Source organism: Bos grunniens, chromosome 14 (assembly GCF_055505025.1).
Source record: "Bos grunniens cultivar Pamir isolate PY7600 chromosome 14, Bosgru_T2T1.0, whole genome shotgun sequence".
Classification (NCBI taxonomy): domain Eukaryota; kingdom Metazoa; phylum Chordata; class Mammalia; order Artiodactyla; family Bovidae; genus Bos; species Bos grunniens.
The window spans coordinates 83,964,979-83,985,713 of record NC_141178.1 but is presented as its reverse complement, the minus strand read 5'-3'; the positions used below and the strand labels follow the sequence as shown (position 1 = coordinate 83,985,713).

General features: G+C 38.2%; 1 protein-coding gene and 2 pseudogenes across 1 annotated transcript; all 3 read right to left on the bottom strand.

Annotated features, from left to right (window-relative positions):
* Nucleotides 1–4,760: 4,760 nt before the first annotated feature.
* LOC147359896 (olfactory receptor 5W2-like) lies at nucleotides 4,761–5,245 on the bottom strand. The gene has a single exon (XM_086338115.1). The coding sequence runs from the start codon at nucleotides 5,241–5,243 to the stop codon at nucleotides 4,761–4,763; it is 483 nt and encodes a 160-aa protein (XP_086194241.1). The 5' UTR covers nucleotides 5,244–5,245.
* Nucleotides 5,246–12,748: 7,503 nt separating this feature from the next.
* Nucleotides 12,749–13,801, bottom strand: LOC147359895 (olfactory receptor 5W2-like; annotated as a pseudogene).
* A 3,719-nt stretch (nucleotides 13,802–17,520) lies between these two features.
* LOC147359894 (olfactory receptor 5I1-like) lies at nucleotides 17,521–19,570 on the bottom strand (annotated as a pseudogene).
* Nucleotides 19,571–20,735: the final 1,165 nt, after the last annotated feature.

Genomic DNA, 20,735 nt, shown 5'->3' with positions numbered 1-20,735 from the left:
CTGGATGAATAAAAGATGAAAAGAAACGAAAATCTCTGACTAAATTCATAATATTTAGTACTGTGCTCACCTAGGTAAGGGAGCTTCCCTGGTGGCTCACTTGGTAAAGAATCCCCCTGCAGTGCAGGAGACCCAGGTTCAATCCATAGGTCAGGAAGATGCCCTGGAGAAGGAATGGCAATCCCCTCCAGTATTTTTCTCTGGAGAATCCCATGGACAGAGCAGCCGGGCTACAGTCTACGGGGTCACAAAGAGATGGACACGACTAGGTGACAAACTCTTCACCTGGGTAAGACTTTAGATGATGTCTCCTTAATGAATATAGTTGTCACATGAGATTTAAAAAGCTAAAATACCATAAATAATACACTCAAAGACTTATATGAGTGCTTCTATTGCCAAGTACTGTATCTTGGAATATATTTCTTTGCCTAATTTTAAGTCTTTAGCTGTAGCTGTATATTCTATAAACATTTGACTCTTTTGCAGTTTTCAGAACCACAGAAATGACACTTCCATTATCAAAAGGGTCTCTCACAAATAGTCCTTGAATATAGTTTATTAACACTGGTCATATTCAATTTAGAGATCTTGCCCGTTCTAAGCTAATACACATTTCAGAAAATCTGAAGAGTTTATTCAAAATTCTCCAAGCCAGGCTTCAAAATACGTGAACTGTGAAATCCCAGACATTCAAACTGGTTTTAGAAAAGGCACATGAACCAGAGGTCAAATTGCCAACATCTGCTGGATCATCGAAAAAGCAAGAGAGTTTCAGAAAAACATCTATTTCTGCTTTATTGACTATGCCAAAGCCTTTGACTGTGTGGGTCACAATAAACTGTGGAAAATTCTGAAGGAGATGGGAATACCAGACCAGCTGACCTGCTTCTTGAGAAATCTGTATGCAGGTCAGGAAGCAACAGTTAGAACTGGACATGGAACAACAGACTGGTTCCAAATAGGAAAGGGAGTACATCAAAGCTGTATATTGTCACCCTGCTTATTTAACTTATATGCAGAGTACATCATGAGAAACGCTGGGCTGGAAGAAGCACAAGCTGGAATCAAGATTGCCGGGAGAAATATCAATAACCTCAGATATGCAGACGACACCACCCTTATGGCAGAAAGTGAAGAGGAACTAAAAAGCCTCTTGATGAAAGTGAAAGAGGTGAAAGAGGAGAGTGAAAAAGTTGGCTTAAAGCTCAAAGTTCTCCTTTTTTAGTTCCTTGGGGTATAAAAGGTCTAGCTTTTTTTTTTTTTTTTAATGTAAGCATTTTTTCACTACAAACTTTTCTCTTAAAGCTATGTTTGTTGTAATTTGTTATTGTCCTCTAATTTTTGGCATGATATTTTTCTATTTCCATTTGTCTCAGTATATTTTTTAATTCTTTTTTGATTTCTTCTCTGAACTACTGGTTGTTCAGGGATATGTTTAATCTCCATACATTTGCAAATTTTAAAACTTATTTCTTTAACTGATTTCCAGTTTTATACTGTCATGGTTGGGAAAGTGTTTGATATGGTTTAAATTTTCTGTGACATTCTTGAATGAAGGTCTTACTGTCTGTCAGAGTCAGATGATCTGGAGACATGTCGACCCTTAAAGTGTTAGTCACTCAGTCATGTCAGACTCTTTGTGACCTCATGGACTATAACCCACCAGGAACCTATGTCCATGGAATTCTCCAGGCAAGAATACTCAAGTGGGTAGCCATTCCCTTCTCCAAGGGATCTTTCTGACCCAGAGATCAAACCCAGGTCTCCCATATTCCAGGCAGATTCTTTACCATATCCTTAGGATAGTCACAAAAGCTGAGGCGTATCTATGTGTACAAGTTCCTTCCAGGGAGATATTGGTAAATTGAGGTGGGAGGCCCTCAGACAATTGAATAAGTCAATTTTTAATTTTATGCTTCCATTTATAGGACTTAAAATATTCTTGCCTTTAGTTCACATCCACTAGATCTCATAATAACAGCCAGTATGTAGATAAATGAATCTTTAGATGCTCTGATACAGGGCAGTCAAAAAGAGAGAGATTACCTAACCAGATTACACATTTATATTCTCTAAATTAGCAACAATCCACCAACACTCCATTTTTCTTGGACTGCTGCTAAGTCACTTCAGTCGTGTCCGACCCTGTGTGACCCCATAGACGGCAGCCCACCAGGCTCCCCCGTCCCTGGGATTCTCCAGGCAAGAACACTGGAGTGGGCTGCTATTTCCTTCTCCAATGCATGAAAGTTAAAAGTGAAAGTGAAGTCGCTCAGTCATGTCCAACTCTTAGCGACCCCCCGGACTGCAGCCTACCAGGCTCCTCCATCCATGGGATTTTCCAGGCAAGAGTACCGGAGTGGGGTGCCATTGCCTTCTCCGTTGCTTGGACATGTATCTCAAAAAATGATTTCTACCATGTTTCTGCTCATAAATAACAGTTCTAAAATATTGTGTGTAAATTGAGAAAACATACCAGAGGTGAAAACCCCTGAAGTCTTTTATTTAAAAAAACAATTCTTCATAAATTCTTTCCATTGTGATTCTGTGTAAGAGGTCAGTTTCTCACAAAGTCCCCCTGTGGAAGCCAGAGAATCTTCTTGGGCTTTAATTTCATTCTGAAATGTTTTTGCACAAAGACACTCTACAATGATAGCTAGAAAATCTAAGAAACAGTGGTTTTCTAACTTTTGCAACTGTAATAAGTAAGTACATGAATTTTACATGCTTCTTCAAATATATCTGTATTGTTTAGACATGCTGATTCAGTGCTTTAGCATCAGATTCTAGAGCAGAAACCCACAAAATAGATACATATTAAGAATGTATACAGATGAATGCTCTTTACTTCTAGTGTGATGTGTATCTTCTTTATAGATAAGCACCCTAGTATTCACAGCCATTTTATATTCTTTCTTAAAATTTATTACATATATGTATTCAAGGCACATACCATATCTTCAGTTAAATTTTATTTTGTTAATTATTGATGTCTAATAAACACTCAAAAATGTTATCTACTCTTTTTCTTCCTTCCTTTTTCTTTGCTTTGTTCTCTCTCTCTCTCTTTCTCCATTTGTGTCCCAAACATTAGATAAGTGCTTTGGATAATACAGACAGAATGCAGAATCCTTGAGCAAAGGTTGTTCACAATCTCATATTGTAGGCCATGATTTCACAAACAGGATGATATCAAATAGAATGATTAAAGGAAATGGTTGTCTGTGAACTATAAAAAGGAACATTTAATCAGAGCTAAGAAGAGGAGGAGTTGATAGCTAATTATTAAAGAAAACTAAGCAATTTACCAAGGCACTTTATTTTTATTTTTTTTATTTTATTTTTAAACTTTACATAATTGTATTAGTTTTGCCAAATATCAAAATGAATCCATCACAGGTATACATAAATTGCTTTCAGTTTTGGATTTCTTAATTCTAAAAAGCTGTGTGTATGTGTGTGTCTGTGTGTTCAGTCACATCCAACTCTTTGTGACCCCAGGGACCACAGCCTGCCAGGCTCCTCTGTACATGGAACTTTCCAAGCAAGAATATTGGAGCAAGTTGCCATTTCCTACTCCAGGGGCTCTACCTGACCCAAGGATTGAATCCGAGACTCCTGCATCTCTTGCATTGGCAGGCAGATTGCTTACCACTGAGCCACTGGGAATCCCCTGGAAAGGTATACAGCTGCTCAACTCAAGACCTCTATAAGTGTCAAATTATCTTCCTAGAATCATTTCCTTCCCAAATTTATTTTTGCATCTGACAATTAATATCTCCATTCAAGAAAACCTTTCTTCTGCACACTATGTTTTGACATTTGTTCCTAGATTTTTAACCCTGTTTTTTTAATTGATGAAAGTCTTAAACTTTATTATGAATTGTATGTGTGGTTAGTTAATAAATGTTTCTTTATTCATCTAGATTATAAGGTCCATTTTTACACAAACTAATGAGTTTTTCAAGAAATGTAAAGCACTTAGAGGCAAACAAAGAATAATTAAATATTTGATAAATATTAATATACTTGAAATAATAATGTTTGAATGAATGGATACCCACAAAAATGATGGAATTTGAAGAGCCAGGAAGTTTTGCACAGAGAAAGTTTCGTAGATAAGGTCAAGACATACAATGAAGCATGACAAGTTTTGAAAACTGCAACAATTCCCTATGGCTGAACTTTAGTATAGCTACTCATTTATTAAATAACTTGATAAAATTATATTTCTCATGTGTCATACCATATAATTTTGCAAAAGTAATTACTATATGTGTGTGCATATGTGTGATATAAATCTTTGAAGCCACCTTTTATTTTTAGTTTTCCTAAGGCATTTTTCACATCCTTGTTCCATAGGCTATAAATCAGAGGATTTGACATGGGAATCATAAGGGTGTAAAACAATGAGGTCATTTTGTCTTGATCTAAAGAGTAGAGTGAACTTAGCCCAAAGTACATAAAAAGCATAGTTTCCTGGGAAATTGCCACAGCAGTTAGGTGGGAGGCGCAGGTGGAGAAAGCTTTGAACCTCCCCTCAGCAAAATGGATCTTTGAGACTGCAAGGATGATATAACAATAAGAGACAGGAACTCCTGAAATTGAGCTCAATTCAATAACTCCAAAAACAATAAATACTGTCAATCCATTGACCTGTGTATCAGAGCAGGAAAGAAGGTAGAGTAAGTCACAGAAGAAGTGGTTAATCTCATTTGACCCACAAAAGTGTAAGTGGAATGCTAATGTCATGTGTATCAGAGCATCTGCCAAATGGTGCCATTTCCCACCAGGTAAACCCCAGCCATGAGCAGGGAGCACGCCCCGCTGGACATGCTGACCACATAGAGCAAGGGGCTGCTCATGGCCTTGTATGGGTCATAGGCCATCGCTGCCAGCAGGAGACACTCAGAATGTGCCAGGATACAGAAGACCAAGAATTGCAGAGCACAGCCACAGAAAGAGATTGACTTGTTCTTGGCAAATAGGTCCACCAACATCTTGGGGCCAGTGGCTGTGGAATAGCAGAGGTCACAGAAGGAGAGGTGGCTGAGGAAAAAGTACATGGGTGTGTGCAGCTGGGGGTCCATCCTAATCAGGGTTATCATTCCAAGATTTGCCAGAAGATTGATGAGATAAACAAGGAGAAACAAGGTAAATAGGGTCACTTTGTTCTCAGTCTTCTCAGTAATTCCCAAGAAAATGAATTCATTCACGGAGGAGCAATTGTCTCTGCCCATTCCTCTTTGTTCTTGTCTTTACTTTTAGAAAAATATTTTAAAAAATAAATAACAAAGATACATGGATAGGTAACACTTCTGCACGTCTGCAAAATATCATAAGACAGAACACATTTCTTTCTATAATTGTGTTTTTGTATTCAGAAAAGCATCCAGTCAAGTGCCCACTCTTTAAAGAGGCAAAGCTATCTATTGGGGCTTCTCTGTTGGTTCAGACAATAAAGAATCTGCCTGCAACATGGGAGACCCAGGTTTGATCCCAAAGTCAGGAAGATCCCTTGGAGAAGGGAATGGCTACTCACTCCAGTATTCCTGCCTGAAGAATTCCATGGACAGAGGAGGATGGTGGGCTACAGTTCTTGGGGGCACAAAGAGTCCAGCGTGACTGAGTGACTAACACTTCTTCAGGTATCTATTACCCAATAACAAAAACCGCCTAGAATAGACTGCTGAGAAACTGAACCAAATCTATTATGTCATTTATGAGGCATATTACTTCCTACAAGGTCATGTCAGAGTCTGACTTTTTTATCTCAATGGATATATTTGAATTAATTTAGACTGGTTCCAAATAGGAAAAGGAGTACCTCAAGGCTGTATATTGTCACCCTGATCATTTAACTTATATGCAGAGTACATCATGAGAAATGCTGGGCTAGAAGAAACACAAGCTTGGATCAAGATTGCTGGGAGAAATATCAATAACCTCAGATATGCAGATGACACCACCCTTATGGCAGAAAGTGAAGAGGAACTAAAAATCCTCTTGATGAAAGTGAAAGAGGAGAGTGAAAAAGTTGGCTTAAAGCTCAACATTCAGAAAACAAAGATCATGGCATCTGGTCCCATCACTTCATGGGAAATAGATGAGGAAACAGTGGAAACAGTGTCAGACTTTATTTTTTGGGCTCCAAAATCACTGCAGATGGTGACTGCAGCCATGAACTTAAAAGACGCTTTCTCCTTGGAAGGAAAGTTATGACCAACCTAGATACCATTTTGAAAAGCAGAGACATTACTTTGCCAACAAAGGTCCGTCTAGTCAAGGCTATGGTTTTTCCAGTGGTCACGTATGGATGTGAGAGTTGGACTATGAAGAAGTCTGAGTGCTGAAGAATTGATGCTTTTGAATTGTGGTGTTGGAGAAGACTCTTGAGAGTCCCTTGGACTTGCAAGGAGATCCAACCAGTCCATTCTGAAAGAGATCAGCCCTGGGATTTCTTTGGAAGGACTGATGCTAAAGCTGGAACTCCAGTACTTTGGCCACCTGATGCAAAGAGTTGACTCATTGGAAAAGACTCTGATGCTGGGAGGGATTGGGGGCAGGAGGAGAAGGGGATGACAGAGGATGAGATGGCTGGATGGCATCACTAACTCGATTGACATGAGTCTGAGTGAATTCCGGGAGTTGGTGATGGACAGGGATGCCTGGCGTGCTGCAATTCATGGGGTCGCAAAGAGTCACACACAACTGAGCGACTGAACTGAACTGATCTCTCTTTTCCTCTTCAAAATAATATGAACAAGACTCTAATGTATTAGAGATGCTGAGCTGTAGACAGGGCTAAGGATTCTCTCCACTTGAAAGTATTTACATGGAAACAAAATGGGATTACAGCTTTAATGTTTCTCACTACATGATTGGCTTAAGAATATTTGTATTAATTCCTGAAATAATGACTCTGTCACTGACTAATAATAATGATCACTATTTTGTTACTGGTTTTATGTTGTATTTAATAGTGAGACATTTAAGTATTATTATCAACCTTTATTCCTAGTAATTTATTATTGATTTGTCACAATACTCATTACCCCTTTGCAGAGATAGTTGTCAAAAATCAAGTCGCTTGATGAGTGAAAGAAAAGATCTAAAAGGAATTGAAAACAATAGAACACATTTGCATCTGTTTGGATTTTAAATGGGCTGTAATATTATAAAATGGGAATGAGACGAGAGACAATAAATTCTTCTGAGAGACACATACCCTCTCTCGTGTATGTGTCTGTGTGTGTGTGTCATTTTTAATTGGAGTAAAATTGCTTTACAGTGTTGTGTTGGTTTCTGCCATACAGCAAAGCAACTCAGCCACTATTATAAATATATCACCTCCCTCTTGACTTGTATATGTTTTTGATGTATATGAGAATAGAATGCATTTAATGAACTTCTTCCTTAAGCCTAAATAGATATGACGTTTTTTCACATGAGAATTAATTTGAAAGTTTTTATTTTTACTGTGGTAGTTGTATTATTTTTTAAACAAAATGAAACAAACCTTCAATTCATGTATACACTTATCCAATGATAAAAGGAGTAAAAGATTTTTTGTGAGCCAACAAGAAAATAAAATCATTAAGAAGTCATACTGTGGTTATTAACAAGTTCAGGAAGATGGTTCCCAATCAGAGAAATCAATATCATTTCTGGCAAATAAATGCAGAGTTAATTTAATTGAGTAAGTAGGCATAAATGTTTCACTTACAAATACATTTTTTCTTTCTCAAAAAGTTATTTCCTCTTATATTCTTGAAGATAGGACCTGGAAACCTACCTGAAGTGAGCAGGTCTTGGGTAGCTAAATGATAATAAGTAGATGGTCTTTTATTTTACCAGGTATATGGGGACTTAAATCCCTGAGTTACTGCCCCTGGGTTTTGATGTTAGCAAACATTTCATTAATTATGTTTCTGCTTCTGTGTATTCCCCTGTGAATTCAGAAACAACTTTGCAAAGGCTGAGTTTTGAAGCCTCACTATTGCTGCCAAATTGATCTATGGTAGAAGAAAATAGCAATTTGTTTGTATGGTGTGCTTCACAGTTACCCTGAAACCGTCTCCTCCTTGTCCAGTTATACAGGAAACCTAATGAAACTCAAAAAGATCCTCCCTCCGTCATTTTCAGCTCCTTTGGATTGGTCATTTTGTCTGAAAGAGTCTCCTTCAATACATTTAAAAATATTGCTACACTTTGACCATATTTTCTTTTTTTATTGAAATATGAGGCATATACCATACAATTGATCTTTCTTATGTAAGTATGCAGTTCTTGTTTTTATTGTTTTTTAATTATACTTTCAAGATTGTTCAATTATCTCCAGTCTCTAAATCCAGAATATTTTCATCACTTCAATAAGAAGCCCCCACCTGCTGCCCGTCAGTTCTCCTTCCTTAGCCCACAGCAACCACTAATTCTATGCGGCTTCCTATTACGGATGTCTCATACAAACAGAATCACGTGGTACCTTTTTTTGTTCTCATAGGTTTTGTTCATTTGTGTATTTGTTTATTTTCCTGTCAGGCTTCTTTCCTTGAACATAATGTTTTCAAGTTGCATCCATGTTGTTCCACTTATCAGTATTTTGTTTCATCATTTGGGGACAATAATATTTCATTTTAAAGATACAATACACTTTGTAGATCCCCTCTTCAGTTAAGTGACTATCAGGTTTTTTCTACTTTTTATCTACTATGAATAATGATGTTATAACATTAGGAACAATCATCACCACACATTGTCTTATTCTCATCCTACCACATTACTTACAGGCATTTCATTGACTTTATGACTCCCTCACGTTTCCTAAATAATGCATTTTTTTCTTTCTGAATTACATTTTATTTATATAATAATATTTATATTACATTTAAGACCTCAGGAAAAGTCAATGATTTTTTTTTCATTTCCTAAAATTTCTAGTGCAAGAATTTGAAAAGGTAATAGTATCTAAATGTTCATTTACTACTAAGTATAGTAGTAATATTTGTGTCTATTAAAGTGGAGGCTGAGGAACAAAAATAAGAATGTAACTGTGTCCAGAATTTTCTACTGATAAAGTTCATATATGCAAAGATGACTCATTTAAAAATTTTTACACAAGTGATTTTTGTAAATAAACAGAGTTCATAATTTTTCTTAAAAAACTTATTTGTTTGCTACTATCCACATTCATTCTATGAGACAGAAGACTCACTCATATTACATCCTCCCAAGTTCTCCCTTCTAGACAGCAACGGAACTCTTTCAGTGAGTCAGTTCAGTCACTCAATCGTGTCTGACTCTATGCTACCCCATGGACTGCAGCATGCCAGGCTTCCCTGTCCATCACCAACTCCAGGAGCTTGCTCAAACTCATGTCCATGGAGTCAGTCACTTTGGTGCCCAAGAAAATAAAGTCTGTGACTGTTTCCATTGATTTCCCATCTATTTTCCATGAAGTGATGGGACCAGATGTTGTCATATACTCAATGGACATGAGTTTGAGTAAGCTCTGGGAGTTGGTGATGGGCAGGGAAGCCTGGCATCCTGAAGTCCATGAGGTTGCAAAGAGCCAGACATGACTAAGCATCTGAACTGAACTGACTTGGTGATGCCATCCAACCATCTCATTCTCTGTCATCCCCTCCTCCTCTGGCTTTCAATCATTCCCAGCATCAGGGTCTTTTCCAATGACAATCATAATCTTTGGACACTCATTTTCCAATGAATCATAGTTCTGGTATCTTTGGAAGTAGCCCAATCATACCAGATACAAAGATCTTAGAGCAAACTTTGGGTATGAAGTCCCTTGGACTGCAATAAGAGCAAAGCAGTCCATCCTAAAAGAAATCAGTCCTGAATATTCATTGGAAAGACTGAAGCTGGAGCTGAAACTCCAATACTTTGGCCACCTGATGCAAAGAACTGACTCTTTAGAAAAGACCCTGATGCTGGGAAAGGTTGAATGCAGGATGAGAAGTGGATGACAGAGGATGAGATGGTTGGATGGCGACCCAATGGACATGAGTTTGAGCAAGCTCTGGGAGATAATGAAGGACAGGGAGGCCTAGCATGCTGCAGTCCATGGGCTCGCAAAGGGTTGGACATGACTAAGTGACTGAATGGCAACAAATCCTCCATTATAAATATGTTGTGGATCGTCTTTATCCATTCATCTGTTAACAGACATTTAGGTTACTTCTATGTCTTGGCTATTGTAAACAGCACTGTAATGAACATTGGGGTACACATATCCTTTCAAACTACAGTTTTCTCTGAATATATGCCCTGGATGGGGATGGCTGGATCATGTGCTAGCTCCATTTTTAAGTTTTTAAGGGACCTTCATATTGTTCTCCATAGTGGCTGTACCAATTTACATTCCCACAACAGTGTAGGAGGTTTTTCTATTCTCCACACCCTCTCCTGACCTGCCTCTTGACAAATCTGTATGCAGGTCAGGAAGCAACTGGACATGGAACAACAGACTGGTTCCAAATAGGAAAAGGAGTATGTCAAGGCTGTTTATTATCACTCTGCTTATTTAATGTACATGCAGAGTACATCATGCGAAATGCTGGGATGGATGAAGCACAGGCTGGAATCAAGATTGCCAGGAAAAATAATATAACCTCAGATATGCAGATGACACCACCTTTATGACAGAAAGTAAAGAAGAACTAAAAAGCCTCTTGGTGAAAGTGAAAGAGGAGAGTGAAAAAGTTGACTTAAAGATCAACATTCAGGAAACAAAGATTATGGCATCCAATCCCATCACTTCATGGCAAATAGATGGAAAAACAGTGGAAACAGTGGCTGACTTTATTTTTTTAGGCTTCAAAATCACTGCAGATGGTAACTGCAGCCATGAAATTAAAAGACGCTTACTCCTTGGAAGAAAACTTATGACCAACCTGCTGCTGCTGCTACTAAGTCGCTTCAGTCATGTCCGACTCTGTGCGACCCCCTAGACGGCAGCCCACCGGGCTCCCCAGTCCCTGGGACTCTCCAGGCAAGAACACTGGAGTGGGTTGCCATTTCCTTCTCCAATGCAGGAAAATGAAAAGTGAAAGTGAAGTCGCTCAGTCGTGTCTGACTCTTCGCGATCCCATGGACTGCAGCCCACCAGGCTCCTCCGTCCATGGGATTTTCCAGGCAAGAGTACTGGAGTGGGGTGCCATTGCCTTCTCCACAATGACCAACCTAGACAACATATTAAAAAGCAGAGACATTACTCTGCCAACAAAGGTCCATCTAGTCAAGGCTATGGTTTTACCAGTGGTCATGTATGCATGTGAGAGTTGGACTAGAAAGAAAGCTGGGCACCGAAGAATTGAGGCTTTTGAACTGTGGTGTTGGAGAAGACTCTTGAGAGTCCCTTGGACTGCAAGGAGATCCAACCAGTCCATCCTAAAGGAGATCAGTCCTGAATATTCATTGGAAGGACTGATGTTGAGGCTGAAACTCCAATACTTTGGCCACCTGATGCGAAGAGCTGACTCATTTGAAAAGACCCTCATGCTGGGAAAGATTGAAGGCAGGAGAAGGGGATGACAGAGGACGAGATGGTTGGATGACATCACTGACTCAATGGACATGAGTTTGAGTAAGCTCCGGGAGTTGGTGATGGACACAGAGGCCGGGCGTGCTGCAGTCCATGGGGTCACAAAGAGTTGGACACGACTGAATGACTGAACTGAAATGAAGTGACACCCTCCCCAGCACTTATTGTTTGTAGGCTTTTTGATTATGGCCATTTTAACCAGTGTGAGATAATATCTCTTTGTGGTTTTAATTTGCGTTTAATGATTCGCGTGTTGATAATCTTTTCATGTGCCTCTTGACCACCTGTATGTTTTGTTTGGAGAAATGTCTATTCAGATCTTCTGTGCATGGTTTTGTTTGGATTGTTTGTTTTGTATACTGAGCTGCATTAGCTGTTTGTAAATTTTGAAATTAATCCCTAGTTGCTCACATTGTTTACAAATATTGTCTCCCATTCTATGGGTTGTCCTTTCATTGTGTTTATGGTATCCTATAGTTTTTAGTTTAAATAGGTCCATTGGTTTATTTTTGTTTTTATTTCTGTTGCCTTAGGAGGTGGACACAAAAAAATATATTGCTGCAATGAATGTCAAAGACTGTTATGCCTATGTTTTCCTCTAAGAGTTTTGTAATACCTCATCTTATATTTATGTCTTTAATCCATTTTGCACTTATTTTTGTGTACAGTGTTAGAGAATATTCTAATTTCATTCATTTACACGGGCTGTACAATTTTCCCAGCACCACTTATTGAAGAGACTGCCTTTTCTCTTTTGATAGTCTTGCTTCTGCTGGATTTATAGTCCTCAATTTTTATTTCAGAGTGATTTTGAGGCTTCTTAGGAATTATATGACTGTGTAGTTAATTAATACTTGCTATTAGCTCTAGCTTATAGTTAGTAATATAGAAAATGCAGTGTGTATCATAGAATATAAAGGACCTAAATGCTCAAAGTTCTCTCAGTAAATATACAATAAATCTTAGTGTAATTGAAATAATATTTGAATGAAAGAATTAATCATAATATTTGACAAAACTGCAAAAATCTGGAAGTATTTGGCAAAAAGGACGTGCTATATATTAGTTGTTATACACAATGAAAGCTGTGTTTTGGAACGGTAGTGTTTTTAAAGATTATACTGTATTAAAAATAGTTATTCATTCCTTTAAAGTATTTGAAACAATTTCATTTCCCTTAGATCATGAATATAATTTTACAAAAACAACAAACATATGTATGTGTGTCTCTATGTTTATAGCACACCCTTTAAAACCACCTTTCATTTTCCAGTTTTTCAGGGCCTGTTTCACATCTTTGTTCTGTAGGCTATATAACAGAGGATTTAACATGGGAATCACAAGGGTGTAGAACAATGAGGTCATTTTGTCTTGATGTGGAGAGTAGGAAGTATTTGGCCTGAAATACAAGAGAAGTACAGTTCCCTAGAAAATTGTCACAACATTTAAATGAGAGGTGCGGGTGGAGAAAGCTTTGACCTTCCCCTCAGAAGAGTGGCTCTTCAAGATTGATAGGATGATATAATAAGAGAAAAGGACTCCTGAAATGGTACTCAGTTCAATAAAACCAAAAATAGTGAATAACGCCAATTCATTTACCTGTATATCAGAGCGGGAGAGGAGGAAAAGTGGAGGTAAATCACAGAAGAAATGGTTAATCTCATTTGACCCACAGACACATAAGTGGAATGCTAATGCCGTTTGTATCGGAGTATGTGCCATTCCCACCAGATAAACTCCAGCCACGAGCAGGGAGCACATCCTGCTGGACACGCTGACCACATAGATCAAGGGGCTGCTGACGGCCTTGTACTGGTCATAGGCCATCACTGCCAGCAGGAGACACTCAGAATCTGCCAAGATACAGAAGACCAAGAATTGCAGAGCACAGCCATAGAAGGGGATTGATTTGCTCTTGGCAAATAGGTCCATGATCATCTTGGGGTGAATTGCAGTGGAACAGCAGAGGACACAGAAGGAGAGGTGACTGGGGAAAAAGTACATGGATGTGTGCAGTTGGGGATCCATCTTAATCAGGAATATCATCCAAAGATTTGCCAAATGGCCAACGAGATAAACAATTAGAACCATGGTAAGTATGGTCGCTTTGTCCTCGGTGCTATCAGTAATTCCCAAGAAAATGAATCCAGTCAAGGAGGAGCAATTCCCTCCACCCATTTTTCTTTGTTCTTGTCTAAGCTTTCAGAAAATGATCAAGAAAAGGACACATGGATGTATAACACTTCTGCACATCTGCAGTATATCATAAGATAGAACACAATTCTATCTGCAATTGTCTTCATATTCAGAAAATTATACATTCATGCACGCACTCTTGAAAAAGGCATAACTGTTATTACTCAATAAAACAAGTACCTGGTATAGAACGTTGGGAAACTGAACCAAATCTAAATGTAATTTGTGAGGCATGTTACTTTCTACAAGCTTGTCTCTGAGCCTTTCTTTCTTTACTTCAAAGAATACATTTGATGAATTTACCTGTCTTCTCCTCTTCAAAATAATGTGGGTGAGACTCTAATGTTAGAGATACCTGGCTGTAAGCTTCAGGACTAAGCATTTTCTGTGAATATTCATGTGGATACAAACCAAGATAACAATTCTAATATTTCTCAAAACCATGATTGTTTTAAGAGTATCTGTATCAGTTCCAGAAATAATGAGCATATCATGGATTGATCATAATACAATAATTATGTTTCTGGTTTGGGTTTATGTTATGTTCAGTATTTGGTGAGACATTAAGCAAGTATTAATGAGCAGTTCTCTAGATGTGTATTTTTGTTTTGTCATAATATTAATTACCTTTTTGTGGGAATAATCTGGTGCCAAAGAAAGAGTCTCTTTACTCATTGAAGGGAAACATTTCTACACACTTATTTAACACATATATTTTTATCTCTTGAGCTACCCTGTAGCTCAGCTGGTAAAGAATCGGCCTGCAATACAGAAGACCCTGGTTCAATTCCTGTGCCAGAAAGATCCCTGGAGAATGGATAGGCTACCCACTCCAATATTCTTGCACTTTCCTGGTGGCTCAGATGGTAGAGAATCTACCTGCAATGTGGGAGACCTGGGTTCAATCCCTGGGTTGGGAAGATCCCCTGGAGAAAAGAACAGCTACCCACTCCAGTGAAATATAAAAAAGACTTTTTCTTTATAAAATGGAAATGAGATGAGTGATAATGAATGCTGTAGGCTTCCCTCGTAGCTCAGCTGGTAAAGAATCTGCCTGCAATGAGGGAGACCTAGGTTTGATCCCTGGGTTGGGAATGAGCTCTTGGAGAAGGAAATAGCTACCCACTCCAGTATTCTAGCCTGGAGAATTCCATGGACTATATAGTTCATGGGGTCACAAAGAGTCAGACACGACTGAGTGACTTTCACTTTCAATTGTTTCTGAAATATATAGACTCATCTCCATTGTGTTTTCATGCATTTATATGTGTGTCACGTGTTTGTGTGTGTGTGTGTGTGTCTTGGATAATACGTGAAAATTGGAATATGAATGATGTGTATATTTTTTAGACCTAAAGAATATGATATATTGTTCACATGAAGTTCAGTTTTTCACAGGTTGTTATTTGTAAGATACTTTTGAAATAACTACTTTTGAAATAAAACAACAAGAACCTTCAAACTAATGTTTATACTTGGTTGTTGTTGTTTTGAGACCCCCTGGACTGTAGCCCACCAGGCTCCTCTGTCCGTGGGATCCTGTATGGGTCGATACAATCTGACCATGGTCAACATGAAGAATAACACAATTCAGCCCAGTTATTTAACCTGTGCCATTTTGAGATAGTGTTTATATAGCAAGCAAAAACTGAAGCAGTATGAATAGAATATAAGCAGAGGGGAAAAAATGTTTTGTTGATTATTAATTATTCCTGTTACATAATTTTATGAAATCATTTTTAATGTTTTGTATTATTATGTAATGTTATGTATTATTATGTAATATAGATGCTAGAATTATAGATGGAATGAATAAAATATTTGTAAAACATTTTTGCAACAAAGAATTTGTAGCTAGACTTACAAAAATGTTTATAAATAATAAAAACACAACCCAATTAAAAATGGGGACATGATTTGAACAGATACCTCACCAACAGATATATAAATGGCAATTAAATAATGATATAATAAATAATAATGATTAAAATAATAACAAACAGGAAAAATATAAGTTATAGAAATATATTTTGAAATCATACATGTCCTTTTATGTCCAGGCTTCAAGTGACCGTTCTCTGTGGTGCTTCCCAATGTCACGTCAGTTGACCGGCCATTGAAGACACAGGTTATATGCTCAGGAGCTCATTGTATTTCTGAGATACCACAGAAGGATGTTCCATACTTTCAGTAATACTTTCACACATAAAAATAAAAGATAGGGAGGAAAACAAATACTCTGCTTGCAATTAACGTTTAGTCTACAAGATGCCACTTAGAACAAGTTTTCAAATTAATTTGGATTAGATTGGGTATAGAAGGTTCTTGACTTGTTATTGGACAGCGTTTAAGAAAAGGTATTTGATTCTGTTCTGATTGCTTTCCTAGCACCCCTGCTTCACACCATCTTGTTGCACTTTATGTATTTTAATTTATTAAAGAAAAATATGTATTTAAGATCTATCTAGTGTTTAAAATGATTCAGGCATGATTGTCAGCATTTAGTCAAACATGCAACAGTCATTGATGTAGGTACTATACTCTCCTCATTTTACAGGTCAGACAATTGAGACAGAAAAAATAAGTAACTTGATCAAAGTGCAATTGACTAGTTGGGTACAAGAGATAGCACAGAAACCAAAGGAATATGGCTTCCTCCCTAATCCAGTAATTTTGTAAATGCAATCTTGTTAATGAGATATCCTACACATGAAAACACACACAGACACAGTCTCTGAGGTTCTTACTATATCTTTTAAGAAAACCTATTACAATCTGTTCTAGCATTAACTCCCAGCTCCTAATGGTTGGAATTGACAGACTTTATTTTCTTGGGCTCCAAAATCACTGCAGATGATAACTGCAGCCATGAAATTAAAAGATGCTTGCTCCATGGGAGAACAGGTATGACAAACCTAGACAGCATATTAAAAAGCAGAGACATTACTTTAGCAACAAAGATCGTCGAGTCAAAGCTATAGTTTTTCCAGTAGTCATGTATGGATGTGAAAGATGCACCATAAAGAAAGCTGAGCACCAAAGAATTGATGCTTTTGAACCTTCATGTTGGAGAAGACTCTTGAGAATCCCTTGGCCTGTAAGAAGATCAAACCAGTCAATAACAAAGGAATATTCATTGGAAGGACTGATGCTGAAGCTGAAGTTCCAATACTTTGGTCACCTGATATGAAGAACTGACTCACTGGAAAAGACCCCATAGCTGGAAAGACTGAAGGCAGGAGGAGAAGGAGATGACAGAGGATGAGATGGTTGGATGGCATCATCAACTCGATGGACATGAGTTTGAACAAGCTCCGGGAGTTGGTGATGGATAGGGAAGCCTGGCGTGCTGCAGTCCATGGGGTTGCAAAGAGTCAGACACCACTGAGTGACTGAACTGAATAGTTGGAAAGTTATCCAACTATTAGTTTGCAGCAATTTTGAAACTTTTAAATGTTTCCTTTATCTGGAGGCTATTAAATGTGTTTGGCTCTGTGAAAACAAGTGTTTGATAAAATGCTTGTGTGAGAAATTGTGTATGTGCTGGCAAGGTTGTTGCAGGTTCTTAGCTACAGTTTGTCCCAGGCATTGCAGGGTTAAAGAATCCGCCTGTCAGTGCAGGATAAGCAAGAGATACAGGTTCCATCCCTGGGTGAGGAAGATTCCCTGGAAGAGGAAATGGCAACCCACTCCAGTATTCTTGTCTGGATAATTCCAAGGACAAAAGCACCTGGCGGGCTATAGTCCATGGGGTCGCAAAGAGCTGGACATGACTGAGCATACACACAGCTGGAGTTTGTACTCAGGGATTTAGATGAATCCTGGAACCTTATATCTCAGGAGGGATTTAGCTTTGGTTTTAAGACCCTTTTAGCAGCGTCTTTTACGTCTTTGTTTCTCAAACTATAAATCAAGGGATTCAGCACTGGGATGATGATGGCGTAGAACACTGAGATGATTTTATCAGTGTTGGGAGAATACAGGTAGCTGGGTCATGAGTAAATGAAGAGCAGAGTTCCCTGGTAGATGGCCACATGTCAGGTGAGAAGCACGCGTAGAGAAGGTCTTCCTCCCGCTGGAAGAATGGATCTTTAAGACTGAGAGGAGAATGTAAAAGTAGGAGATGATGATGACAATGAAGCAGATAATTTCCACTGAGCTGCCGTACGTGGAGAGAAGCCACTCATTAAGTGACGTGTCTATGCACGATAACTTAAGCAAGGGAGGGAAAAAGTGACTAATGACATTTTTTTTTTTTCTTTTTTTTTTTTTTTTTTATAATTTAATTTTGAGACAAATTCAAAGAGAAAGAGAATCTCTGGGCTGCCATGGCTGTCAAAAGGCTTTGACAAGGGAGGTGAAGAGGGACAATGAGGGCCCGATCTGACAGACAAATCCCCCAGCCCTGAGTCACATAGCATTAGAGGAATCTGCTTTGTGGGCTGTGACCGTCTCCGCTCTGGGATGCACATGAGGGCACATTCAGCACCGATGATGCAGGCTCCTTGTCTGTTTGAGATTAGGTTTAAGGTGGAAATGTCTAGGAAGCAGCTATAAAGACTCAGAAGTCAAAAATGTATTTCCAAACTTACAGGCCCGAAAGTGGAGGGAGGGGGTCATCTCTGTTCTAACACTGAAGCCTTTGGCACTTTTCCTCCAAGGGCTGTCCCTTTGGTTTTCAGTCATAGCTTGTTTGTTTGTTCTCTTTTTTTTTTGTTTGTTTGTTTTTTCTTTTTTTTTTAATTTCAGATATACGCATGCTCCCCATCCTGAACCCTCCTCCCTCCCAACCTCCCCATACCATCCCCCTGGGCCTTCCCAGCACACCAGCCCCAAGCATCCAGCATCGTGCACTGAACCTGGACTGGCATCTCGTTTCATACATGACATTTCACATGTTTCAATGCCATTCTCCCAAATCTTCCCACCCTCTCCCACAGAGTCCATAAGACTGTTCTATACATCAGTGTCTCTTTTGCTGTCTCGTATACAGGGTTATCGTTACCATCTTTCTAAATTCCATATATATGCGTTAGTATACTGTATTTATGTTTTTCCTTCTGGCTTACTTCACTCTGTATAATAGGCTCCAGTTTCATCCACCTCATTAGAACTGATTCAAATGTATTCTTTTTAATGGCTGAGTAATATTCCATTGTGTATATGTACCACAGCTTTCTTATCCATTCATCTGCTGATGGACATCTAGGTTGCTTCCATGTCCTGGCTATTATAAACAGTGCTGTGATGAACATTGGGGTACACGTGTCTCTTTCCCTTCTGGTTTCCTCAGTGTGTATGTATTTCAGAATAAATGCAAAGGATGTGTGCACCAGGGAACTCATATTGCCTCCAAAGTATGACAAGACGATCAACCATATGCAGATGCCCTGAGACATCACAGCCGTGTACAGTAAAGGGTTACAGATGGCGACATAGTGGTCATACGCCATGGCAGCCAAGATAAAGGATTCGGTATCTGCGAAAGTACAGAAGAAATAGAACTGCAGGGCACAGCTGTGATAGGAAATGGACTTGTTCTGAGAGAGGAGGTTGACAAGCATATTGGTAACAATGACTGAAGAATAGCAAAGGTCTACAAAGGATAGGTTACTAAGGAAAAAATACGTGGGGGTTTGAAGGTGCGGATCAACCCTGATTAACATCATCAATCCAATGTTCCCCATTAAAATCATAGAGTACAAAGTCAGAAACAGGAGAAACAGGACAATCTGCAGTTCAGGACGAGTTGGAAACCCTAACAATAAATTCTGTTACCAAGATATAGGTTCCATCTAAAAAGTCCATATTCTGTGCTGTTTTCTTCTTATGAGAATTCTAACATCCTAAGATGCTATGTTGATACAGAAAAAGAATAGATATAGTTATAAGGTTATTTTATTGTTTCAACAAAAAAACAAGCAATCAAGTCAAGAGTCCCAGACCAAAGTGAAAGTGAAGTCTCTCAGTCGTGTCCGACTCTTTGCGACCCCGTGAACTGTAGCCCGCCAGACTCCTTTGTCCATGGGATTCTCCAGGCAAGAATACTGGAATGGGTTGCCATTTAAATCTCCTTCCAAATATAAATTATGAGAAACATATTTCAGAATTTAGTAGCTTTATCTCATGGTTGATAGTTTTATTTTATTTGTTTGATTAATGGCTAGTTCTTCCACTGGACAGACATGTGCAGATAACATCTCATATTTCTTACTTTTTTTTAATTCTCAAGTATAGACCTATAGCTAGTACAGAGGATTAAATGAATAATGAAGTAATAAATGAAATGATGATAAAAGGAAAAATATATCTGTTATTAAAAGTATGTTAACTTGAGTACATCTTGCAATGATAATTCTAGAACAATGTACTCCTTCTGTCCAGTATTTAATAGATAGTAGTGTGTTGCACTCTTGACGGTAATTAGATTGATGCAATGAGATATACTTCAGCTATTAAAAAAATAATAAAAGCAAAAATAATATTAGTGAAATGAAAGCAAATGTCAGTAATCATCAGCTGAGAGCATGTTTTAGACAGGGACAAGTTTAAAGCAATTCCTTAAATCCTGTCAAGATACTAAGTCAAGGAGATTAAAGTGGTTAACTGCATTTCTCTTTGGCATTCTTTATCATTCTTGGCTTCTAGTAAGCACACCATAAATATTAGATGACTGAGTAAAGTGGGCAAAAACTTAGTATTAACTTCTCATCTTTAAAAATCACTCTATATAGCCTCCTCACTATTTATATATGTGAGCAAACAAAAATAGCTATGTTTAATTTTTATCCTAATATAATTCAGGATAATTGAGTCTAAGAATTTTGTCAAAAAAAAAAAAAGAATGTTGTCAATTTCTGTTTCTGTAATCTCAGAGATTTTCTGGAAGCAAGGAGAATTTGAACATGAGTTTGAAATATAAGACTTTTTATTGTAACCTTGAAAGATGACTTGGAAATCTATTAAACAAGCA